Genomic DNA, 23,442 nt, shown 5'->3' with positions numbered 1-23,442 from the left:
AGTCGCCACCTTATCGCAGGGCCAACACAGATAGATATTTCAAATTGACTTTGTCGGTTTCAAAAGTGCTCCCCCCCCCCCTCTGGTCAACATATGAAATAACAAGTGTGTGTAAGAAATTGAAGTGCCCCCCCCTGGCCAACATATGAAATAACAAGTGTGAGTAAGAAATTGAAGTGCTCCCCCCTCTGGCCAAACATATGAAATAACAAGTGTGTGCGAGAAATTGAAACAAAATAAAATAAATATGTACATAGAGACGTACTGTAATAACTTGCAGTAAATAATGAAGATTGAAAAACAATTAGCAACAAAAAATCAACAAAATAACTAATAGCTTACCTTTTTTGTATTTGCATAGTTTGTATATGTTATTAATGTTGGACATACAAATCGTGCCAAAAGTATTTGGTTGCCTGCCTTTACTCACATGTGAACTTGAAGTGCCGTCCCATGGAATTGTCCAAACTGTTTTGGTATCTTGGAGCATTCAAAGTTCCTTTCACTTGAACTAAGGGGCCAAGCCCAACTCCTGAATAAACAACCCCACACCATAATTCCTCCTCCACCAAATTTCACACTCGGCACAATGCAGTGCGAAATTTGGCGTTCTCCTGGCAACCTCCAAACCCAGATTGGTCCATCAGATTGCCAGATGGAAAAGCGTGATTCATCAGTCCAGAGACTCTAGTTTACACCACTGGACTTGGTGATGTACGGCTTAGACACAGCAGCTCGGCCATGGAAACCCATTCCATGAAGCTCTCTGCGTACTGTACGCAGGCTAATTGGAAAGTCACGTCAAGTTTGGAGCTCTGTAGCAACTGACTGTGCAGAAAGTCTTTGCACTATGTGTCCGAATAATTGTGTCTATGTTATCACAAAACTTTGTGTTTCCATTAGTTCCCGTCGAGTTGTCTTTGATCCTACCAAGACGACTTGTAAAACTCCACTGTGTAGGATGGGGAGCAACATGAAGGTGTTCTGTTTCATTGATGTATTGTAACCCACAGAAAGATTGTGTCTTGACCCGAGAACTACAAAGCAGAGAGGAAGCAGGACCAGACTCCCCTCCAGGCACCGTTACTTCGAACTGTTTTACGACCTTTTCTTTGAACTGTTTTAATCAAAGGCGACGGCTGTTTACGACCCCCGTTCCTTACAAACAGCTGTTGCCAGGTAATCAGGGAAAGTCAAGAAAGTCACAGCCCCACCATCCCCCCCTTACCCTGATTGACTCTCCCACCCCCGTCTCCATTGTGGACTCCCTCTGTTTCTTGGGCACCACCATCACCCAAGACCTCAAGTGGGAGCCGACCATCAGCTCCCTCATCAAGAAGGCCCAGCAGAGGTTGTACTTCCTCCGAAAGCTGAGGAAACTTAAGGTGCCGACCAAGATGCTGGTTCAGTTTTATTCAGCCATCATCGAGTCCATCCTCACCTCCTCCATCACCATGTGGTTGCCCGGCGCCACAGTCCAGGATAAGCATCGACTGCAGCGCATGGTACCTGTTCTCTTCCAGGACCAGGAGGCGTGTGGGTCGGATCACAGCTGACTCTTCTCAACCTGGACACAAACTATTCTCCCTTGTCCCCTCAGGCAGGAGACTACGGTCCATCCAGACCCACAACTCCCGCCACCTGAATAGTCCCCCACCCACCCCCCCATTCAGACACAAGAACAAGAACAAGATCTGATAGCTCACTTACAGCTCATCTTATTACCTATTCTGTCTTATATGTCTTCTATGTTGCACGATTGCACCAAGAAAAATTCCTAGTTTGTGAACCCGTTCTCAAACAATGGCAATAAAAACTCTTCGGATTCTGATTCTGAAAGTCCAAATAATAGAGTACAATCTTTCGTCAGAGCGTGTTGGAACACCGTACACGGGTACAGGTGTACGCGCTCTCCTCAATTGAGCCACATTTAATTCTGTCTCTGTTTAATTCCTTGCTTCTTGTCTTGTTTAATAGATGTCCTCAGTGTTTGAACCTGACACTATGCGCTTCAGCATCCGCCGACCCCTCTCTGTCATTTTACGTGGCCTACCACTCGGTGGCTGACTTGCTGTTGTTCCCAAAGTATTCACCTTTCTTATAATAATAGTGACTTTCAGTAGAAGCATTTAAGTCTCACCTTAAAACTCATCTGTATCCTCTAGCCTTTAAATAGACCTCCTTTTTAGACCAGTTGATCTGCCGCTTCTTTTCTTTCTCCTATGCCCCCCCCTCCCTTGTGGAGGGGGTCTGGTCCGATGACCATGGATGAAGTACTGGCTGTCCAGAGTCGAGACCCAGGATGGACCGCTCGTCGGGATCCAGGATGGACCGCTCGCCTGTATCGGTTGGGGACATCTCTACGCTGCTGATCCGCCTCCGCTTGGGATGGTTTCCTGTGGACGGGACTCTCGCTGCTGTCTTGGATCCGCTTTGAACTGAACTCTCGCGGCTGTGTTGGAGCCACTATGGATTGAACTTTCACAGTATCATGTTAGACCCGCTCGACATCCATTGCTTTCGGTCCCCTAGAGAGGGGGGGTTGCCCACATCTGAGGTCCTCTCCAAGGTTTCTCATAGTCAGCATTGTCACTGGCGTCCCACTGGGTGTGAGTTTTCCTTGCCCTTTTGTGGGTTCTTCCGAGGATGTTGTAGTCGTAATGATTTGTGCAGTCCTTTGAGACATTTGTGATTTGGGGCTATATAAATAAACATTGATTGATTGACTTTGGAATATTTAGGAGAGGAAATTTCACGACTGGATTTGCTGCATCGGTAGCATCCTATGACAGTTTAGACACAGTCTCCATGCCTAAGTGTTTGATTTTATACACGGGGCTTAGTGATTAGGACACCTGATTCTCCTCATTTGGATGGGTGGCCAAATACTTTTGGCAATATAGTGTTTCTAGAAAGGGTGATCATAAAGAGGTAGCCATTTTTCGGAGGTCTTAAGAAGGTAAGAAATACAAGAGTGTGTGTTGGTGTGTGTGTACCGTAAGTGGCTCTTCTTCCAGGCCACGGTGTGAAAGAGGGTGGAGATGGTGAAGAGCGAGCTGAGGCCCGCCCCATACACCCAGGCAGACACGCGCTCCCATTGGTCCTCGGACCGGAAGTGCAGCAGGGAGCTGCCCAGCAGGCTGGGAATTATCCACAACTTTGTGGAGACACAAAGACACAGTCATCAATACTGCATGCACAACATGACACCTGACGGAGATAGATATCTACATGTATCCATATTTAAGAGTTATTTCTTTCTATAGTCATATTTGAAATAGCTAGTGTTTTCCATTTGTACTCTTTGTATTTTATAATCTCATGTCCATGGTACACTGAAAGTTAACCTTGGCTTTAGGAATGTGAGGAGTAGCAATACTCCCTTCTTATCTCATCCTGTGCCCAGCTTAGGAGGACAATAGACATGTGTATTGGTTCCGGAGGGTGGGGGCGAGGGACATATTGAAGAAGACAGCGCTTCCGTAAGTTTTTCAGATCAACTAGGCGACGCGATTTGAATGTGTTGTTTTTAGGTTGGTCTCTCCAAAGCTTTGGAATAAATTGCAAAATACCTATTCTGTTCTGAGTGATCATTTAAACTCAGCTTATGTGTCAGTAAAAGAACTTGGGATTGACCAGTAACTTAAATTCCCTTGGAGGAACATCTGGTCCAAACGCAACACAGAATAGAATAGAATAGAACAAAATGGACTTTATTGTCATTATATTTGCATATAACGGATTAGGGACTACAATTTAATGTGTGGAAGTGGAAAAAAATATGTAATAAAAAGAATTGAAATAAACAGACTACTATCCAATAAAAAACAGTAAGCGATCATGTACAATATACAAAACAATATACAAAAAAACTGTACAATATAAAGATTAAAACAAGAGTACTGGAGTAAGAAAGTAATGATAACCAAAGCCATGCACCTGGGGATAGGTTGATTGGCAACACTAAATTGGCCCTAGTGTGTGAATGTGAGTGTGAATGTTGTCTATCTGTGTTGGCCCTGCGATGAGGTGGCGACTTGTCCAGGGTGTACCCCGCCTTCCGCCCGATTGTAGCTGAGATAGGCGCCAGCGCCCCCCGCAACCCCGAAAGGGAATAAGCAGTAGAAAATGGATGGATGGATGGATAATCAGTGTTGGACGTATTGCACTCGAAGGGTAATATTGCACAGTAGGGTATTGGGGTAGGATATTGTATTTATTATTATTATTATGTTTTATTTTTTTATTTAGACCCACTCATTATCCATTGCTTTCGGTCTCCCCTAGAAGGCGGTGGGGGGTTGCCCACATATGCGGTCCTCTCCAAGGTTTCTCATAGTCATTCACATCGAACGTCCCATTGGGGTGAGTTTTTCTTTGCACTTATGTGGGCTCTGTACCGCGGATGTAGTTGTGGCTTGTGCAGCCCTTTGAGACACTTGTGATTTAGGGCTATTTAAATAAACATTGATTGATTGATTGGTTGATTGATTGATTATAAGTTTGTGTTCAGGATGTTGACAGCTGTGGGAAAGAAACTGTCTCTGAGCCTGTTTGTTCTTACAGGTAGATATTAGAAATATTACTAAAAATGTTTTTTTTTAATCCTGTATCTTGTTGATTTTATTTAGGTTGATCATAAAATGTGGTTTGTATTGTCTTATATTTATTTACATTTGTATATCAATTTGGATCAGAGTCATCAGAGCTAATTTTAAATAATAACTGTCAAAATGAGGGGTGTCCCAATCTGATATTGATATCAGATATCGGTCCGATACCAGCAAAATAAGTAATATCAGATTATGTGGGCGTGCATGTAAAATGACCGATACTAGCATTGCGCAATAATGTGCAGAAATATATTCAAATTGATACATTGTATTGAAAAGAACATTCCACACTACTGAATCATACAATCATGTATGATATCGTATCAGCTGATAGTCGAGGCTCTAATGTCGGCATCGTTAGCGAATATTTAGAAAAAATATTTCATATTTGAGATTTTTTTGCAATTACAAATTGTGTTTTTATTTTTTATTTATACGCCCACACATTATTTATCACACATCCTGTACTTATGTATCGCCCTTTATTCATTTATGTAATTTAAAAGCGACAAACTCTTTTTTTTCCCCCTGCAAGTATATTAAAAAGTGGCCCACAGGAAGTAAACAAAATGCTGTGTTAGTAATGACGTGATTATTATTATTATTATTAATATAATACTGCGATGATGTGGCAACTTGTCCAGGGTGTACTTTGCCTTCCGCCTAAATGCAGCTGAGATAAGCTCCAGCACCTCCAGCGACCCCAAAAGGGACAAGCGGTAGAAAATGGATGGATGGATTATTACTATAATTTTTATATAAAACATGATCTAAAACATGTTTTTTTTTGCATGAGTTTTTCTTATATATATATATATATATATATATATATATATGTGTATATATATTGGATTGGATTGGATATATATATATATATATATATATATATATATATATATATATATATATATATATATATATATATATATATATATATATATATATATATATATATATATATGTATGTTTGTGTGTATATTATATACATATGTGTGTGTTAGAGATGCGCGGATAGGCAATTATATCATCCGCAACCGCAGAACCAAAGTCGTCATCCACCCGCCGTCCACCCGAACCAACATTTTATCAGAAACGTACCCGCCCGCTGAAATACATCAGAGGTCGGCCGCCTCTACCACTCACAGAGCTATTTATACCGGTTTCACAGAGTAATGAAGACAATTGGAGCCGCTAACGTTCTCGCGACTATCCAATTGCGTTCATCCTGATGACAAGAATATGGGCGTGCTGTGAAGCCATTGCTTTAGACACCTTCAACAACATGTACAAACCGATTGTCAGTCCGGCAACATGTTGTGTGCAGCTTCCGCAATCACACGTTCAAGATTGAAAGGCATACTGGGTGATTCAGAGTACAGTGACGGTTGTGATATAAACAACTTTAACACTTACTAATATGCGCCACACTGTGAAGCCACACCCAACAAGATTGACGAACACATTTCGGGAGAACATCCTCACAGTAACACAACATAAACGCAACACAAGAAATACCCAGAATCCTTTGTATCCGTGACAATTCCTGAATATATTTTACACCACCGCGCCCCCAACCCAGCCCACCTTACTGACACACGGGGGCATGGGGGATGTTCTCCTGAAATGTGTCTGTCAATCTTGTGTGGTGTGGCTTCACAGCGTGGCGCATATTACTAAGAGTGTTAAAATTGTTTATATCACAACCATCAGTGTACTCTGTGTCACCCAGTCTGCCTTGCAAGTCGTTTACGAGTATCTGCGGAAGCCACGTACAACATGTTGCTGGACTGGCAGGTAGTTTGTACGTGTTGTAGAAAGAGTCAAAGGCAATGACTTCATAGCACGCCCTTATTTTTGATAATTGGGTGACCACCAGTAGATCACAACCATCAGTGTACTCTGTGTCACCCAGTATGCCTTGCAGTCGTGTGCGTGTTGCCGCGGAAGCCACACACAACATGACACTGGACTGACCAGCAGTTCGTACTTATTATCTGGGTGACGGCCTGCAGTCAGTCAAGAGAATAATAGAGTCTCCTATTGTCTTCTTTGCTTTATGACACAAGTCTGAAATAGCTCTTCGAATGGTAAAGGATACTGATCCCAGAACCATGAATGTCAAATATTTCCAGATGGTTCAACCGCCACCCGCCCGAATCTAATTGAAATCTATATTTTCGTCATGTCACCCGCCCGACCCGTGGACTCCGCGGATGAGACCGCAAACCGCGCATCTTTAGTGTGTGTGTATATATATATATATATATATACATATATTACATATATATGTTTATATACATACATACATATATATATGTATATATATATACATACATATATATATATATACATACATATATATATATGTATGTATATATGTAGGTGTGGGAAAAATCACAAGACTACTTCATCTCTACAGAACTGTTTCATGAGGGGTTCCCTCAATCATCAGGAGATTTTAATGGAAGCATTCACATACAATGGTTTATATAGGGCACAGAGTGGGTGGGTACAGGCAGGCGTAGGGTGTGGAGATTGGCTCATGTGTTACCTAGGAGGTGTTTCCGTCTGTGGCGGCATGTTGAAATGATTTCACTGCGCTTGTTGAGGGATGATAGATCTGGATGATATATAATAAACAGTTTCTCTTTTAAGCATAGGTTGCATCTTTTATTACCACTGTTGTAAGGTGTGCTGGATGCAAGAATTTGCCATGTTATTGAATATTCAACATTATCGTCTTTGAGGTTCCAAATGTGTTTGCTGAGTTCTGTAGAATTCCGCAAAGTCTGGTTTCTAAAGGAGGCGTTGTGATTATTCCATCTTGTTTTGAACGCTCCTTCGGCTAATCCTACGTACGTGTCGGATGTGTTAATGTCCTTGCGTATTACCTTTGCTTGGTAAACGACTGATGTCTGTAAGCACCTTCCGTTGAGAGGGCAATCAGGTTTCTTGCGACAGTTACATTCATTATTGGTTTCAGAGTCGTTTAATCTGGGGGTAGGCAGTCCTTTTGCAATTGCTTTGTTGTGGTTTGAAATGATTTGTTGTATGTTATTCAAACAGCTGTAGCTCTATATATGTATATATATATATACATACATGTGTATATATATATATGTATATATATATACATACATGTATATATATATGTATATATATATACATGTATGTATATATATATATGTATATATATATGTATGTATATATATATATACATATATGTATATATATATACATACATGTATATATATATATATATATATATATATATATATATATATATATATATATATATATATATATATATATATGTATATATATATCCATCCATCCATCCATCCATCATCTTCCGCTTATCCGAGGTCGGGTCGCGGGGGCAACAGCCTAAGCAGGGAAACCCAGACTTCCCTCTCCCCAGCCACTTCGTCTAGCTCTTCCCGGGGGATCCCGAGGCGTTCCCAGGCCAGCCGGGAGACATAGTCTTCCCAACGTGTCCTGGGTCTTCCCCGTGGCCTCCTACCGGTTGGACGCGCCCTAAACACCTCCCTAGGGAGGCGTTCGGGTGGCATCCTGACCAGATGCCCGAAGCACCTCATCTGGCTCCTCTCGATGTGAAGGAGCAGCGGCTTTACTTTGAGTCCCATATATACATATATATATATATATATATATATATATGTATATATATATATATATATATATTTATATATTTTTTTGTCCTGCATGTGTGTGTGTGTGTGTGTGTGTGTGCGTACCGCATGCGTGGCGCAGTTGGCTGCATGCTCATAGTCCGTGGGCTGGTATCTCTTGTTAGAAGGAACTCGGTTGTTCATGAACCTGGAAACAAAACAAAACAAAACAAAACAAAACAAAACATTCATTTGACAGAAATGGCGGGAGTCCGAAGGATGCAAAACGGCCGGCGTGCGTTATAAATAGCACGTATGGATCACGCCGCGTTATATCACCACGTCTGGAACATCTGCGTCGTCAAGGCGCCGCCTCCCCACTGCACCCTGTTGCCTGGCAACCGCACATCATGCTTCGACGTGTTGCCTCGACGGAGCGCTGTTGCCTGGCAACAAGAGGAGGAGGGGAGGAGGAGGAGGAGGAGGAGGAGGAGGAGGAGGAGGAGGAGGGGGTAAGGGGCCGTTTGCCTCGCACGCAGAAACACGCAGGGTTTGCGGGGAAACCCGGGCAAGCGAGGCGGTGGCTCCCCGAGTGATGTCACTGTCGTCACGGCAACCACCCAGTTATGGGGAGTCGCACCAGAAGAAAACGCCTTCCATCTTCCGTTTCGGCTCCTCTGTGATTTAATTAAGGTGCCGCCAGGCGTACGTACACGCGAACATGGCAGACACACACACACACACACACACACACACACACACACACACACACACACACACACACACACAATTTCATAAGAGACCTAGATTTAGCGACCCGTCCTCCTCCTCACACGCTCGCCCCCTCATGCGCGGCGGCGAGGAAACGCTTGTTGTGTTTTCCTTCCACTCAATTATTTACGCTACAATTAGCCTCACTTTGTCTTTTGCGGGCCTCGGCTTGACAAAAAGGTCGTCCAGAGACTGGTTGGTAAAAATGGTCTGCGGGACCAGTCCATTTGTGTCTCTTTAAAAAGGTCCAATCGACACTAATGCGCCATAAAAGACCGATTATTGAGCGTGTTGTGGCAGAATTCATATTTTAGTCATCTCTTGTCGGACAATCTAGTCTAAGTGGAAGTCCTCCTGTGATTTATGTTGTATTGCTTCTCTTCACTGCATTCTGTGTGCAATAGATAGGAACTTTAAAGGCCTACTGAAATGAGATGTTCTTATTTAAACGGGGATAGCAGGTCCATTCTATGTATCATACTTGATCATTTCGCGATATTGCCATATTTTTGGTGAAAGGATTTAGTAGAGAACATCGACGATAAAGTTCGCAACTTTTAGTCGCTAATAAAAAAGCCTTGCCTGTTCCGGAAGTAGCAGACGATGTGCATGTGACGTCACGGGTTGTGGAGCTCCTCACATCTGAACATAGTTTACAATCATGGCCACCCGCAGCGAGAGCGATTCGGAACGACTAAACGACGATTTTCCCATTAATTTGAGCGAGGATGAAAGAGTTGTGGATGAGGAAAGTGAGAGTGAAGGATTAAAAAAAAAAAAAAAACGAGGGCAGTGGGAGCGATTCAGTTGTTATAAGACACATTTACTAGGATAATTCTGGAAAAGCCCTTATCTGCTTATTGTGTTGGTAGTGTTTTAGTGAGATTATACAGTCGTACCTGAAAGTCGCAGGGGTGTGGTGACCGCCAGTGTCTCTGAGGGAAGCCATGTTTTTTGACAAGGCGAAGCGAAGGCAGCCGGTCGGGCCGGGCTGAGATTTTTTTCCCCCCCCTCCTCCACGGTGGATCATAGCCACCAGCAGCGAGAGCGATTCGGACCGACTAAACGACGATTTTCCCATTAATTTGAGCGAGGATGAAAGATTTGTGGATGAGGAAGGTTAGAGTGAAGGACTAAAAAAAAAAAAAAAAAAACGAGGGCAGCGGGAGCGATTCAGATGTTTTTAGACACATTTACTAGGATAATTCTGGAAAAGCCCTTATCTGCTTATTGTGTTGGTAGTGTTTTAGTGAGATTATATAGTCGTACCTGAAGGTCGGAGGGGTGTGGTGACCGCCAGTGTCTCTGAGGGAAGCCACGTTTTTCAACGAGGCGAACCGAAGGCAGCCGGTCGGGCCGGGCTGAGATTTTTTTTTTTCCCCCCCTCTTTCACTGTGGATCATGGCCACCAGCAGCGAGAGCGATTCGGACCGACAAAGCGACGATTTCCCCATTAATTTGAGCAAGGACGAAAGATTCGTGGATGAGGAAAGTGAGAGTGAAGGACTACAAAAAAAAAAAAACGAGGGCAGTGAGAGCGATTCGGATGTTATAAGACACATTTACTAGGATAATTCTGGAGAAGCCCTTATCTGCTTATTTTGTTGGTAGTGTTTTAGTGATATTATCCAGTCGTACCTGAAAGTCGGAGGGGTGTGTTGACCGCCAGTGTCTCTGAGGGAAGCCACATTTCTCAACGAGGCGAACGAAGGCAGCCGGTCGGGCCGGGCTGAGATTGTATTTTTTTCCCCCTCTTTCACGGTGGATCATGGCCACCAGCAGCGAGAGCGATTCGGACTGACAAAGCGACGATTTCCCCATTAATTTGAGCGAGGATGAAAGATTTGTGGATGAGGAAAGTTAGAGTGAAGGACTACAAAAAAAAAAAAACGAGGGCAGTGGGAGCGATTCAGATGTTATTAGACACATTTACTAGGATAATTCTGGAAAAGCCCTTATCTGCTTATTGTGTTGGTAGTGTTTTAGTGAGATTATATAGTCGTACCTGAAAGTCGGAGGGGTGTGGTGACCGCCATTGTCTCTGAGGGAAGCCACGTTTTTCAACGAGGCGAAGCGAAGGCAGCCGGTCGGGCCGGGCTGAGATTTTATTTTTTCCCCCTCCTCTTTCACGGTGGATCATGGCCACCAGCAGCGAGAGCGATTCGGACGGAGAAAGCGACAACTTCCCCATTAATTTGAGCGTGGACGAAAGATTCGTGGATGAGGAAAATGAGAGTGAAGGACTAGAAAAAAAAAATTAAAAATTACGAGGGCAGTGGGAGCGATTCAGATGTTATTAGACACATTTACTAGGATAATTCTGGAAAATCCCTTATCTGCTTGTTGTGTTACTAGTGTTGTAGTGAGATTATATGGCCGTACCTGTAATAAATTGTTTGTCCATTTGATTAATCTATTAGGTGCACAATTGTAAACATAATTTTTTTGTTTTTGCGTCTCATAAAGTATTGGGACAGCGACAGGAAGTAAAAAATACAACAAATGAGTGGGGTTATTGCCGCGCTTAAAGTTTTCCCTTGTCTAAGAAGTCTTTGAAATGTATTTTGTCCATTTGATTAATCCCTTAAGTGCATCATTACAAAAATATTTTTTTTGTTTTGCGTCTCTTGGACAAAAGTATTGGGACAGCTACAGGAAGTAAAAAGTACAACAAATGAGTGGGGCTGTTGCCACTCTAAAAGTTTCCACTCGTCCAAGAAAACTTCAAAACACAGTTTGTCCATTTGATTAATCTGTTAGGTGCACAATTCTGAACATATTTTATTTGTTTTTGCGTCTCTTGGACAAAAGTATTGGGACAGCTGCAGGATGTAAAAAGTAGAACAAATTTGTGGAACTGTTGCCGCTCTAAAAGTTTCCACTCGTCCAAGAAAACTTCAAAACACAGTTTGTCCATTTGATTAATTTGTTAGGTGCACAATTCTAAACATATTTTATTTGTTTTTGCATCTCTTGGACAAAAGTATTGGGACAGCTGCAGGATGTAAAAAGTAGAACAAATTTGTGGAACTGTTGCCGCTCTAAAAGTTTCCGCTCGTCCAAGAAAACTTCAAAACACAGTTTGTCCATTTGATTAATCCGTTAAGTGCACAATTCTAAAAATATTTTGTTTTGTTTTGCGTCTGTTGGACAAAAGTATTGGGACAGCTGCAGGATGTAAAAAGTAGAAAAAATTTGTGGAACTGTTGCCGCTCTAAAAGTTTCCACTCGTCCAAGAAAACTTCAAAACACAGTTTGTCCATTTGATTAATCCGTTAAGTGCACAATTCTAAAAAATTTTTTTTTTGTTTTGCGTCTGTTGGACAAAAGTATTGGGACACCTGCAGGATGTAAAAAGTTCAATAAATGATTGAGGCTGTTGCCGCTCTTAAAGTTTCCACTCGTCTGTTAAGTGCACAATTCTAAACATATCTTATTTGTTTTGCTTAGCGCCCCCCGCGACCCCTAAGGGAATACGCGGTAGAAATGGATGGATAGATGGATGGATGAACAAGTTTTGGGACAGCTATAGAAAATAAAAAGTAGAAAAAAATGAGTGTAGCTGTTGCCGCTCTAAAATGTTCCCCCCTTTTAGAAAGACTCTGAAACCTTTTTTGTCCATTTGAAACTTATTTTGTCCATTTGATTGATCTGATTTGAAAAATCAATTGCACGTTTTTCAAAATACAGCATTTTTGGACTTCTAATGGACAAAAGTGTTGGGACAGCTACAGTGAGTAAAAAGTAGAAAAAAATCAGAGGAGCTGTTGCCGCTCTAAAAATGTTCCCTCGTCTAAGAAGACTTAAAAACTTATTTTCTCCATTTGATTAATCTGATTAGAAAAATTGCATATTCAGAAAAATACAGTGTTTGTGTGCTTCTCATGGACAAAAGTATTGGGACAGCTATAGGAAGTAAAAAGCGATTACAGCTGTTGCCGCTGTAAAATGTTTCCTTGTCTAAAAAGACTTTAAAACTTATTTTGTCCATTTGATTGCTCTGATTTGAAAAATCAATTGCACATTTAAAAAAACTGCATTTTTTTTTTTTTACTTCTAATGGACAAAAGTGTTGGGACAGCTACAGGAAGTAAAAAGTAGAAAAAAATGAGTGGCGCCGTTGCCGCTCTAAAATGTTTCCCTCGACTATTAAGACTTTGAAACTTATTTTGTCCATTTGTTTGATCTGAATTAAAAAATCAATTGCACATTTTTAAAAATACAGCATTTGTTTGGACAAAAGTACTGGGACAGCTACAGGAGGTAAAAAGTAGAAAAAATTATTGGAGCTGTTGCCGCTCTAAAATATTTCCCTCGTCTAAGAAGATTTTAAAACTTATTATGTCCATTCAATTAATCTGATTAGAAAAATTGCATATTTAAAAAAATTGTGTTTGTTTTGCTTCTCATGGACAAAAGTATTGGGACGGCTAAAGGAAGTAAAAAGTAGAAAAAATGAATGTAGCTGTTGCCGCTCTAAAATGTTTCCTTGTCTAAAAAGACTTTAAAACTTATTTTGTCCATTTGAAACTTATTTTGTCCCTTTGATTGCTCTGATTTGAAAAATCAATTGCACATTTTTAAAAATACAGTATTTTCTTTACTTCTAATGGACGAAAGTGTTGGGACAGCTGCAGGAAGTAAAAAGTAGAAAAAAATGAGTGGAGCTGTTGCCGCTCTAAAATGTTTCCCTCGTCTAAGAAGAGTTTAAAACTCATTTTGTCCATTTGATTAATCTGATTAGAAAAATTGCATATTTAAAAAAATACAGTGTTTGTTTTGCTTCTCATGGACAAAAGTATTGGGACGGCTACAGGAAGTAATAAGTAGAAAAAATGAGTGTAGCTGTTGCCGCCCTAAAATGTTTCCTTGTCTAAAAAGACTTTAAAACTTATTTTGTCCATTTGAGACTTATTTTGTCCATTTGTTTGATCTTATTTAAAAAATCAATTGCATATTTTTAAAAATACAGCATTTGTTTGACTTCTAATGGACAAAAAGTACTGGGACAGCTACAGGAGGTAAAAAGGAGAAAAAATTATTGGAGCTGTTGCCGCTCTAAAATATTTCCCTCGTCTAAGAAGATTTTAAAACTTATTATGTCCATTCAATTAATCTGATTAGAAAAATTGCATATTTAAAAAAATTGTGTTTGTTTTGCTTCTCATGGACAAAAGTATTGGGACGGCTAAAGGACGTAAAAAGTAGAAAAAATGAGTGTAGCTGTTGCCGCTCTAAAATGTTTCCTTGTCTAAAAAGACTTTATAACTTATTTTGTCCATTTGAAACTTATTTTGTCCCTTTGATTGCTCTGATTTGAAAAATCAATTGCACATTTTTAAAAATACAGTATTTTTTTTTTTTACTTCTAATGGACAAAAGTGTTGGGACGGCTACAGGAAGTAAAAAGTAGAAAAAAAATGAGCGGAGCTGTTGCCGCGCTAAAATGTTTCCCTCGTCTACGAAGAGTTTAAAATGTATTTTGTCCATTTGATTAATCTGATTAGAAAAATTGCATAATTAAAAAAATACAGTGTTTGTTTTGCTTCTCATGGACAAAAGTATTGGGACGGCTACAGGAAGTAAAAATTAGAAAAAATTAGTGTAGCTATTGCCGCGCTAAAATGTTTCCTTGTCTAAAAAGACTTTGAAACTTATTTTGTCCATTTGAGACTTATTTTGTCCATTTGTTTGATCTTATTTGAAAAATCAATTGCACATTTTTAAAAATACAGTATTTTTTTTTTTACTTCTAATGGACAAAAGTGTTGGGACGGCTACAGGAAGTAAAAAGTAGAAAAAAAATGAGTGGAGCTGTTGCCGCGCTAAAATGTTTCCCTCGTCTACGAAGAGTTTAAAATGTATTTTGTCCATTTGATTAATCTGATTAGAAAAATTGCATATTTAAAAAAATACAGTGTTTGTTTTGCTTCTCATGGACAAAAGTATTGGGACAGCTACAGGAAGTAAAAATTAGAAAAAATGAGTGTAGCTGTTGCCGCGCTAAAATGTTTCCTTGTCTAAAAAGACTTTGAAACTTATTTTGTCCATTTGAGACTTATTTTGTCCATTTGTTTGATCTTATTTGAAAAATCAATTGCAGATTTTTAAAAATACAGCATTTATTTGACTTCTAATGGACAAAAGTGTTAGGACAGCTACAGGAAGTAAAAAGTAGAAAAAAATGAGTGGAGCTGTTGCCGCTCTAAAATGTTTCCCTCGTCTAAAAAGACTTTGAAACTTATTTTGTCCAATTGATTGCTCGGATTTGAAAAATTTAATTGTACAATTCTAAACATACAGTATCTGTTTTGCTTCTCATGAACAAAAGTATTGGGACATCTACAGGAAGTAAAAAGTCGAAAAATTGAGCGGAGCCGTTGCCGCTCTAAAATATTTCCCTCGTCTAAAACATATTTTGTCCATTTGATTGATCTGATTAGAAAAAATAATTGCACATCTAAAAGAATATAGTATTTGTTTTGCTTCTCATGGACAAAAGTATTGGGACGGCTACAAAAAGTGAAAAGAAAATGAGTGAAGCTGTTGCAGCTGTAAAATGTTTCCATTAGAGACTTATTTTGTCCATTTGTTTGATATGATTTGAAAAATCGATTGCACATTTTTAAAAATACAACATTTGTTTGACCTCTTATGGACAAAAGTACTGGGACATCTACAGAAAGTAAAAAGTAGAAAAAAATGAGCGGAGCTGTTGCCGCTCTAAAGTATTTTCCTAGTCTAAGAAGACTTTAAAACTTATTTTGTCCATTTTGATTGATTTGATTAAAAAAGTTAATTGCACAATCCTAAACATACAGTATCTGTTTTTCTTCTCATGAACAAAAGTATTGGGACATCTACAGGAAGTAAAAAGTAGAAAAAATGAGCGGAGCTGTTGCCGCTCTAAAAGATTTCCCTCGTCTAAGAAGACTTTAAAACTTATTTTGTCCATTTGATTAATCCGATTAGAAAAAATGCATATTTAAAAAAATACAGTGTTAGTGTGCTTCTCATGGACAAAAGTATTGGGACGGCTACAGGAAGTAAAAAGTAGAAAAAATTAGTGTAGCTGTTGCCGCACTAAAATGTTTCCTTGTCTAAAAAGACTTTAAAACTTATTTTGTACATTTGTTTGATCTTATTTAAAAAAATCAATTGCATATTTTTAAAAATACAGCATTTTTTTGACTTCTAATGGACAAAAGTGTTAGGACAGCTCCAGGAAGTAAAAAGTAGAAAAAATGAGCGGAGCTGTTGCCGCTCTAAAATGTTTCCCTCGTCTAAGAAGACTTTGAAACTTATTTTGTCCATTTGATTGCTCGGATTTGAAAAATTAATTGTACAATTCTAAACATACAGTATCTGTTTTGCTTCTCATGAACAAAAGTATTGGGACATCTACAGGAAGTAAAAAGTCGAAAAATTGAGCGGAGCCGTTGCCGCTCTAAAATATTTCCCTCGTCTAAAACATATTTTGTCCATTTGATTGATCTGATTAGAAAAAATAATTGCACATCTAAAAGAATATAGTATTTGTTTTGCTTCTCATGTACAAAAGTATTGGGACGGCTACAAAAAGTGAAAAGAAAATGAGTGAAGCTGTTGCAGCTGTAAAATGTTTCCATTAGAGACTTATTTTGTCCATTTGTTTGATATGATTTGAAAAATCGATTGCACATTTTTAAAAATACAACATTTGTTTGACCTCTTATGGACAAAAGTACTGGGACATCTACAGAAAGTAAAAAGTAGAAAAAAATGAGCGGAGCTGTTGCCGCTCTAAAGTATTTTCCTAGTCTAAGAAGACTTTAAAACTTATTTTGTCCATTTTGATTGATTTGATTAAAAAAATTAATTGCACAATCCTAAACATACAGTATATGTTTTTCTTCTCATGAACAAAAGTATTGGGACATCTACAGGAAGTAAAAAGTAGAAAAAATGAGCGGAGCTGTTGCCGCTCTAAAAGATTTCCCTCGTCTAAGAAGACTTTAAAACTTATTTTGTCCATTTGATTAATCCGATTAGAAAAAATGCATATTTAAAAAAATACAGTGTTAGTGTGCTTCTCATGGACAAAAGTATTGGGACGGCTACAGGAAGTAAAAAGTAGAAAAAATTAGTGTAGCTGTTGCCGCACTAAAATGTTTCCTTGTCTAAAAAGACTTTAAAACTTATTTTGTACATTTGTTTGATCTTATTTAAAAAAATCAATTGCATATTTTTAAAAATACAGCATTTTTTTGACTTCTAATGGACAAAAGTGTTAGGACAGCTCCAGGAAGTAAAAAGTAGAAAAAATGAGCGGAGCTGTTGCCGCTCTAAAATGTTTCCCTCGTCTAAGAAGACTTTGAAACTTATTTTGTCCATTTGATTGCTCGGATTTGAAAAATTAATTGTACAATTCTAAACATACAGTATCTGTTTTGCTTCTCATGAACAAAAGTATTGGGACATCTACAGGAAGTAAAAAGTCGAAAAATTGAGCGGAGCCGTTGCCGCTCTAAAATATTTCCCTCGTCTAAAACATATTTTGTCCATTTGATTGATCTGATTAGAAAAAATAATTGCACATCTAAAAGAATATAGTATTTGTTTTGCTTCTCATGTACAAAAGTATTGGGACGGCTACAAAAAGTGAAAAGAAAATGAGTGAAGCTGTTGCAGCTGTAAAATGTTTCCATTAGAGACTTATTTTGTCCATTTGTTTGATATGATTTGAAAAATCGATTGCACATTTTTAAAAATACAACATTTGTTTGACCTCTTATGGACAAAAGTACTGGGACATCTACAGAAAGTAAAAAGTAGAAAAAAATGAGCGGAGCTGTTGCCGCTCTAAAGTATTTTCCTAGTCTAAGAAGACTTTAAAACTTATTTTGTCCATTTTGATTGATTTGATTAAAAAAATTAATTGCACAATCCTAAACATACAGTATATGTTTTTCTTCTCATGAACAAAAGTATTGGGACATCTACAGGAAGTAAAAAGTAGAAAAAATGAGCGGAGCTGTTGCCGCTCTAAAAGATTTCCCTCGTCTAAGAAGACTTTAAAACTTATTTTGTCCATTTGATTAATCCGATTAGAAAAAATGCATATTTAAAAAAATACAGTGTTAGTGTGCTTCTCATGGACAAAAGTATTGGGACGGCTACAGGAAGTAAAAAGTAGAAAAAATTAGTGTAGCTGTTGCCGCACTAAAATGTTTCCTTGTCTAAAAAGACTTTAAAACTTATTTTGTCCATTTGTTTGATCTTATTTAAAAAATCAATTGCATATTTTTAAAAATACAGCATTTTTTTGACTTCTAATGGACAAAAGTGTTAGGACAGCTCCAGGAAGTAAAAAGTAGAAAAAATGAGCGGAGCTGTTGCCGCTCTAAAATGTTTCCCTCGTCTAAGAAGACTTTGAAACTTATTTTGTCCATTTGATTGCTCGGATTTGAAAAATTAATTGTACAATTCTAAACATACAGTATCTGTTTTGCTTCTCATGAACAAAAGTATTGGGACATCTACAGGAAGTAAAAAGTCGAAAAATTTAGCGGAGCCGTTGCCGCTCTAAAATATTTCCCTCGTCTAAAACATATTTCGTCCATTTGATTGATCTGATTAGTAAAAAGAATTGCACATTTAAAAAAATACGGTATTTGTTTTGCTTCTCATGGACAAAAGTATTGGGACGGCTACAAAAAGGGAAAAGAAAATGAGTGAAGCTGTTGCCGCTCTAAAAGTTTGGAGTCGCCCTAAGAAGACTTGGAAACACATTTTGTACATTTTGATGAGCGATGTTGCGTAAATTTAAGCGTACAATCCTCCGACATACCTCGCCAAGCTTCGGATTGAGCCACTGACTGACGGTGCCAGTTTGTGTGGATGAAAACAAAGGAGTGTATCATGGTAATGATTCATGTAGCTCATAGTGTGTGGCTCTCACAGCTATTAATACAAAGTGACCCAGCACAGAAACACGCCACGCTGTCCCAAAAAAACTAGAAGAAAAAAAAAAAAAAAGAAGAAAGCCTGGAAGCATCACTGAGTGCATCGCTGAGTGACTCTCTCCCTGCCAGGCCCAGCAGGCTTTGGCGGCCTCGTTAACGACTCCATCAAGATGGCTGATAATTAGCAGGCCACAGGCCAGTGGACAGGAGACACGCACAACACAACACAACACAACACAACACAACACAACATGCATTGTGATGGCTGGACCATCACTTAGGGGCGAAAAAGTCATTTTTCATCCTCCACGTGGATGCCCTCACGGGACACTTCATTAGGTACACCTAACTCATCATTGCAGAGCCAAAAAGGATCACTTTTCTTTGACATGCTCAGAGAGGCGCTTACAGAAGTTGGCCGTTGACATTTTACGCAAAGTTATTCTCGTTTTCGAATGGTAGAACTTTTTTTTAAACTAAGGAAAAAATTAATAACCTCAAAAAGAAAAATAAATTATTATTTATTATCTTAAAACATTTTTTTTTAAATAATTATTGACATATTGTAGAGAGGCGGAGCACGCTGGAGCCCTGCCCAAGATGGCGGCAAGGAGGCGGAGAATGCGGCTGAGCGGAGAGGCGGGGCGTGGCTCGCACACCGGCACACAATTGACTCATCTCCTCTGGCTGTATAAAAGGGCAGCAGCGGGGGAAGTGGAAGCCGGAAGGAGTAGGAGAAGCAGCAGCAGTACCCGACGATCGAGAGCGAGCCGCAGACGTCGAAGACGCGGCCGACTGAAGGCGAGCAGGAGAGAAAGAGCGGAAAAGTGTCCCGACCGCAGACAAGCTTGTGTTATTGACAGAATAAACAAGAGTCAAACCTGCTCGAACATGTCCTTCCTTGATGGTCCGTGGAACCCGCACGACGACGGCAAGAGTCCGTCACAGATAGGAACGTAGATTGACGGGTAAATTAAAAAAATAAAAATAAAAAATATATATATTTATATAGTGCTTTTCTCTAGTGACTCGAAGCGCTTTACATAGTGAAACCCAATATCTAAGTTACATTTAAACCAGTGTGGGTGGCACTGGGAGCAGGTGGGTAAAGTGCCTTGCCCAAGGACACAACGGCAGTGACTAGGATGGCGGAAGCGGGAATCGAACCTGCAACCCTCAAGTTGCTGGCACGGCCACTCTACCAATCGAGCTACGCCGGAGAGTTTTGCCTTCCAGCTCAGCTCCTTCTTCACCGATACAGATTGATACAGAGTCCGCAATCAATGCAAAAGTGACAGACTCTTGCCGTCGTCGTGTTCTGTTAGTTTTGGACTCCCTTAGTTCCTGTTTTGGTTACTATGGGTCCTGATTGGGTTCACCGGCCTCTGGTTTGTGGTCGGCACGCTCACCTGCTGTCGAGCACTAATCAGAGAGTTTTTATTCACCTTTCTCGCCAAGCTCTGTCTGGCTTCGTTATTTTTTATATGTCTCCTCGGGTAATTTCCTCGTTTTCTATGCTTTGATTCCTATGCTAGGTCCCGCCTTAGCTTCCCTTTTGTTAGTTTCCTGTATTTTTGTAAGTTGGATGATTTATGAGGAATAAATTATATCCTACATCACGCTTTCGTCCGGAGTTGTCTGTCTGCATCCCAAGAGAACAACCAACGCAGTAAAACGCGTCCCCCACGGGACAATATGAAATCTCTTGCTACTTTTACATTGCACAATTTGATGGATGACTTGCTTTGAAGTCATTATTATTAGTGTTTATTTCCATTTAAAAAACGGTTTGAATGATTGATTATATATTTTTGCACTATTAGACAGAATTTAAAGTCCTACTGAAACCCACTACTACCGACCACACAGTCTGATAGTTTATATATCAATGATGAAATATTAACATTGCAACACATGCCAATACGGCCTTTTTAGTTTACTAAATTACAATTTTAAATTTCCCGCCGAGTTTCTTGTTGAAAACATCGCGGAATGATGACGCGTGTTTGTGAGGGGACATATTAGCCCAGCACCACACACGGCTAAAAGTCGTCTCTTTTCATCGCATAATCACACAGTAATTTGGACATCTGTGTTGCTGAATCTTTTGCAATTTGTTCAGTTAATAATGGAGACGTCAAAGAAGAATGCTGTTGGTGGAAAGCGGTGGATTGCAGCTGCCTTTAGCAACCGAAACACAGCCGGTGTGTGTTTGTTTGTTGTGAAGCTTTAACACAGAGCGGTCAAGCGAACATGTTTCTCTACGTCAACCAGCAAGTTTTGGGATGGGAAAATTGTGATATTAAGTCGGCTCTTACCGGAGACATCAGTGGATTACGCGACCTCCTCCTGCAGCTCAAAAATGCAGCTGTGATCTTGGCTTCTCGGCTTCTCTCAGAGACACTGGCGTTCACCGCAGCCATCCGACTTTCAGGTATGACTTTACAATCTCACTAAAACACTAAAACAATAAGCAGATAAGGGATCTTCCAGAATTATCCTAGTAAATGTGTCTAATTACAGCTGAAACGGTCCCACTGCCGCCGCCTGGAGCAGTCGCCTTTTCTTTTTTTGTGCTTCACTCTAACTTTCCTCATCCACAAATCTTTCATCCTTGCACAAATTAATGGGGAAATTGTAGCTTTCTCAGTCCGAATAGCTCTTGCTGCTGGAGGCTATGATTATAAACAATGTGAGGATGTGAGGAGCTCTACAACCCGTGACGTCACGCGCACATTGTCTGCTGCTTCCGGTACAGGCAAGGCTTTTTTATTAGCGACCAAAAGTTGCGAACTTTATCGTCGATGTTCTCTACGAAATCCTTTCAGCAAAAATATGGCAATATCGCGAAATGATCAAGTATGACACATAGAATTGACCTGCTATCCCCGTTTGAATAAGAAAATCTCATTTCAGTAGGCCTTTAAGTTAATATAATTTGCAATTACATGGAGTACATTTTTTTTCCGCGTAAAATAGAAAGAAATAATACATTTTGTAAGGAAATCCGATCATTCCTAGGATTTCGAGGGCCAAATAAAATGAAGTGTCGGGCCACATCTGGCCCCCGGGCCTTGAGTTTGACACCTGTGGTCTAATAAGTCCCCTTTAAAGCCTGACATTGGACAAAACGAGCGATATTGATGAGTAAAATGTGGTTAAAAGTGGAAGCAATGAGCACAAAACAAGTGTACAACATGTACTGATTAATCAAAAGGTGCCGAAAAGACCCTCATCAAGCAGATTGACAAAGATAATTACATCATCACATCCCAGCATCCTCCATCACTGTGTGGTTGCTCGGCGACAACAGCAGCGAGGATGAAGAGGAAACCACAAAACAACACAGAAAAAAAAAAAAAAAAGGATGAGAAAACATGTCTTCTTACCTTCCAAGAGTCATTGACGGAGGCAGGAATCAACAGTTGACAGCACAGACACGACGGCGGCCGCCTTCAGTCCACTCCTGCCCGCTTCGGTTCTGATCCGTGATGCTGCTCTCCCAGGAGGAGGAGGAGGGGGGAAGGGGTGTGACATTTGGTGAGAGCGAGGGGGGGAAGACTCCGGTGACGTCACAGGAACACGTGGTCGTCTCATCAGCACCCAGACAGACTGAAGCAAGGCCGGAAGTGAGGGCGTGACGGTTCGTTTCTTTAAGAGGTTCTGGATGGAGAGAGGGGCGTGGGGGTAATTTGGCTGAAGTCCAGCCGACTACAGCGCCTTATTATCGGCCAGAGTAGAAGCCACGTCGCCCCGGTTTAGTCGGTTCTTGGGGTGCAGTTATAAATGCCGCCGCTAGATGCCGCCACTGCCCTTACATTGTCAATGCTCACAATATGTTTTTTTTAATGAATTGCACTGAGAACTGTCTCTAATATCCCGAAACAATAGTAAAAATATTGTTTTTTTTTTATTTTAAATTAAAGAAACAATCACTGGTATCAGTCATCCGACAGAATGCAGATCAGAATAATCTAATTTGTACACAATTGGTGGGAGTAATTCTCAAATATTGGCTATAATATTTGGGGGGGATTTAATTGAACTCCAGCCGCCTACAGCGCCTCATTATCGGCCAGAGTAGAAGCTACGTCGCCCCGGTTTAGTCGGTTCTTGGGATGCAGTTCTAAATATTGCCGCTAGATGTCGCCAGAGGCCACCACTCAATGCCCGAAATAATGTTTATTTTTTATAAATTGCACTGAGAGCTGTCTCTAATATACCGACACAATAATAAAATATATATGTATATATTTTTATTTTAAATTAAAGAAGCAATCACTGGTATCAGCTATTCGATAGAATGTAAATCAGAATAATCTAATTTCTACTTGATTGGGGGGAATTATTCCCAAATTGTGGCCATGATATTTGGGGGAGGGATTTGGTTGAACTCTAGCCGCCTATAGCGCCTCATTATCGGCGAGGAAGGAAGCCACGTCGCCCCCGGTTTAGTCGGTTCTTGGGGTGCAGTTCTAAATG

The 23,442-nt window shown here is 40.0% G+C and overlaps 1 protein-coding gene across 1 annotated transcript in view; it reads right to left on the bottom strand.

Annotated features, from left to right (window-relative positions):
* LOC133541207 (monocyte to macrophage differentiation factor 2-like) overlaps positions 1–22,448 on the bottom strand; it is a 39,837-nt gene extending 17,389 nt beyond the window's left edge. Inside the window, exons 1-3 of the mRNA XM_061884423.1 lie at positions 22,350–22,448; positions 8,372–8,453; positions 2,997–3,157 (exon numbers count right to left, since the gene is read on the bottom strand). Coding sequence (XP_061740407.1) covers positions 2,997–3,157; positions 8,372–8,453; positions 22,350–22,363 — 257 coding nt within the window. The 5' untranslated portion in view covers positions 22,364–22,448. The remainder of the gene's footprint in view (positions 1–2,996; positions 3,158–8,371; positions 8,454–22,349) is intronic.
* Positions 22,449–23,442: the final 994 nt, after the last annotated feature.

This window comes from Nerophis ophidion, linkage group LG01 (genome assembly GCF_033978795.1).
Source record: "Nerophis ophidion isolate RoL-2023_Sa linkage group LG01, RoL_Noph_v1.0, whole genome shotgun sequence".
Classification (NCBI taxonomy): Eukaryota; Metazoa; Chordata; class Actinopteri; order Syngnathiformes; family Syngnathidae; genus Nerophis; species Nerophis ophidion.
This window is presented reverse-complemented; position numbering and strand designations above follow the sequence as displayed.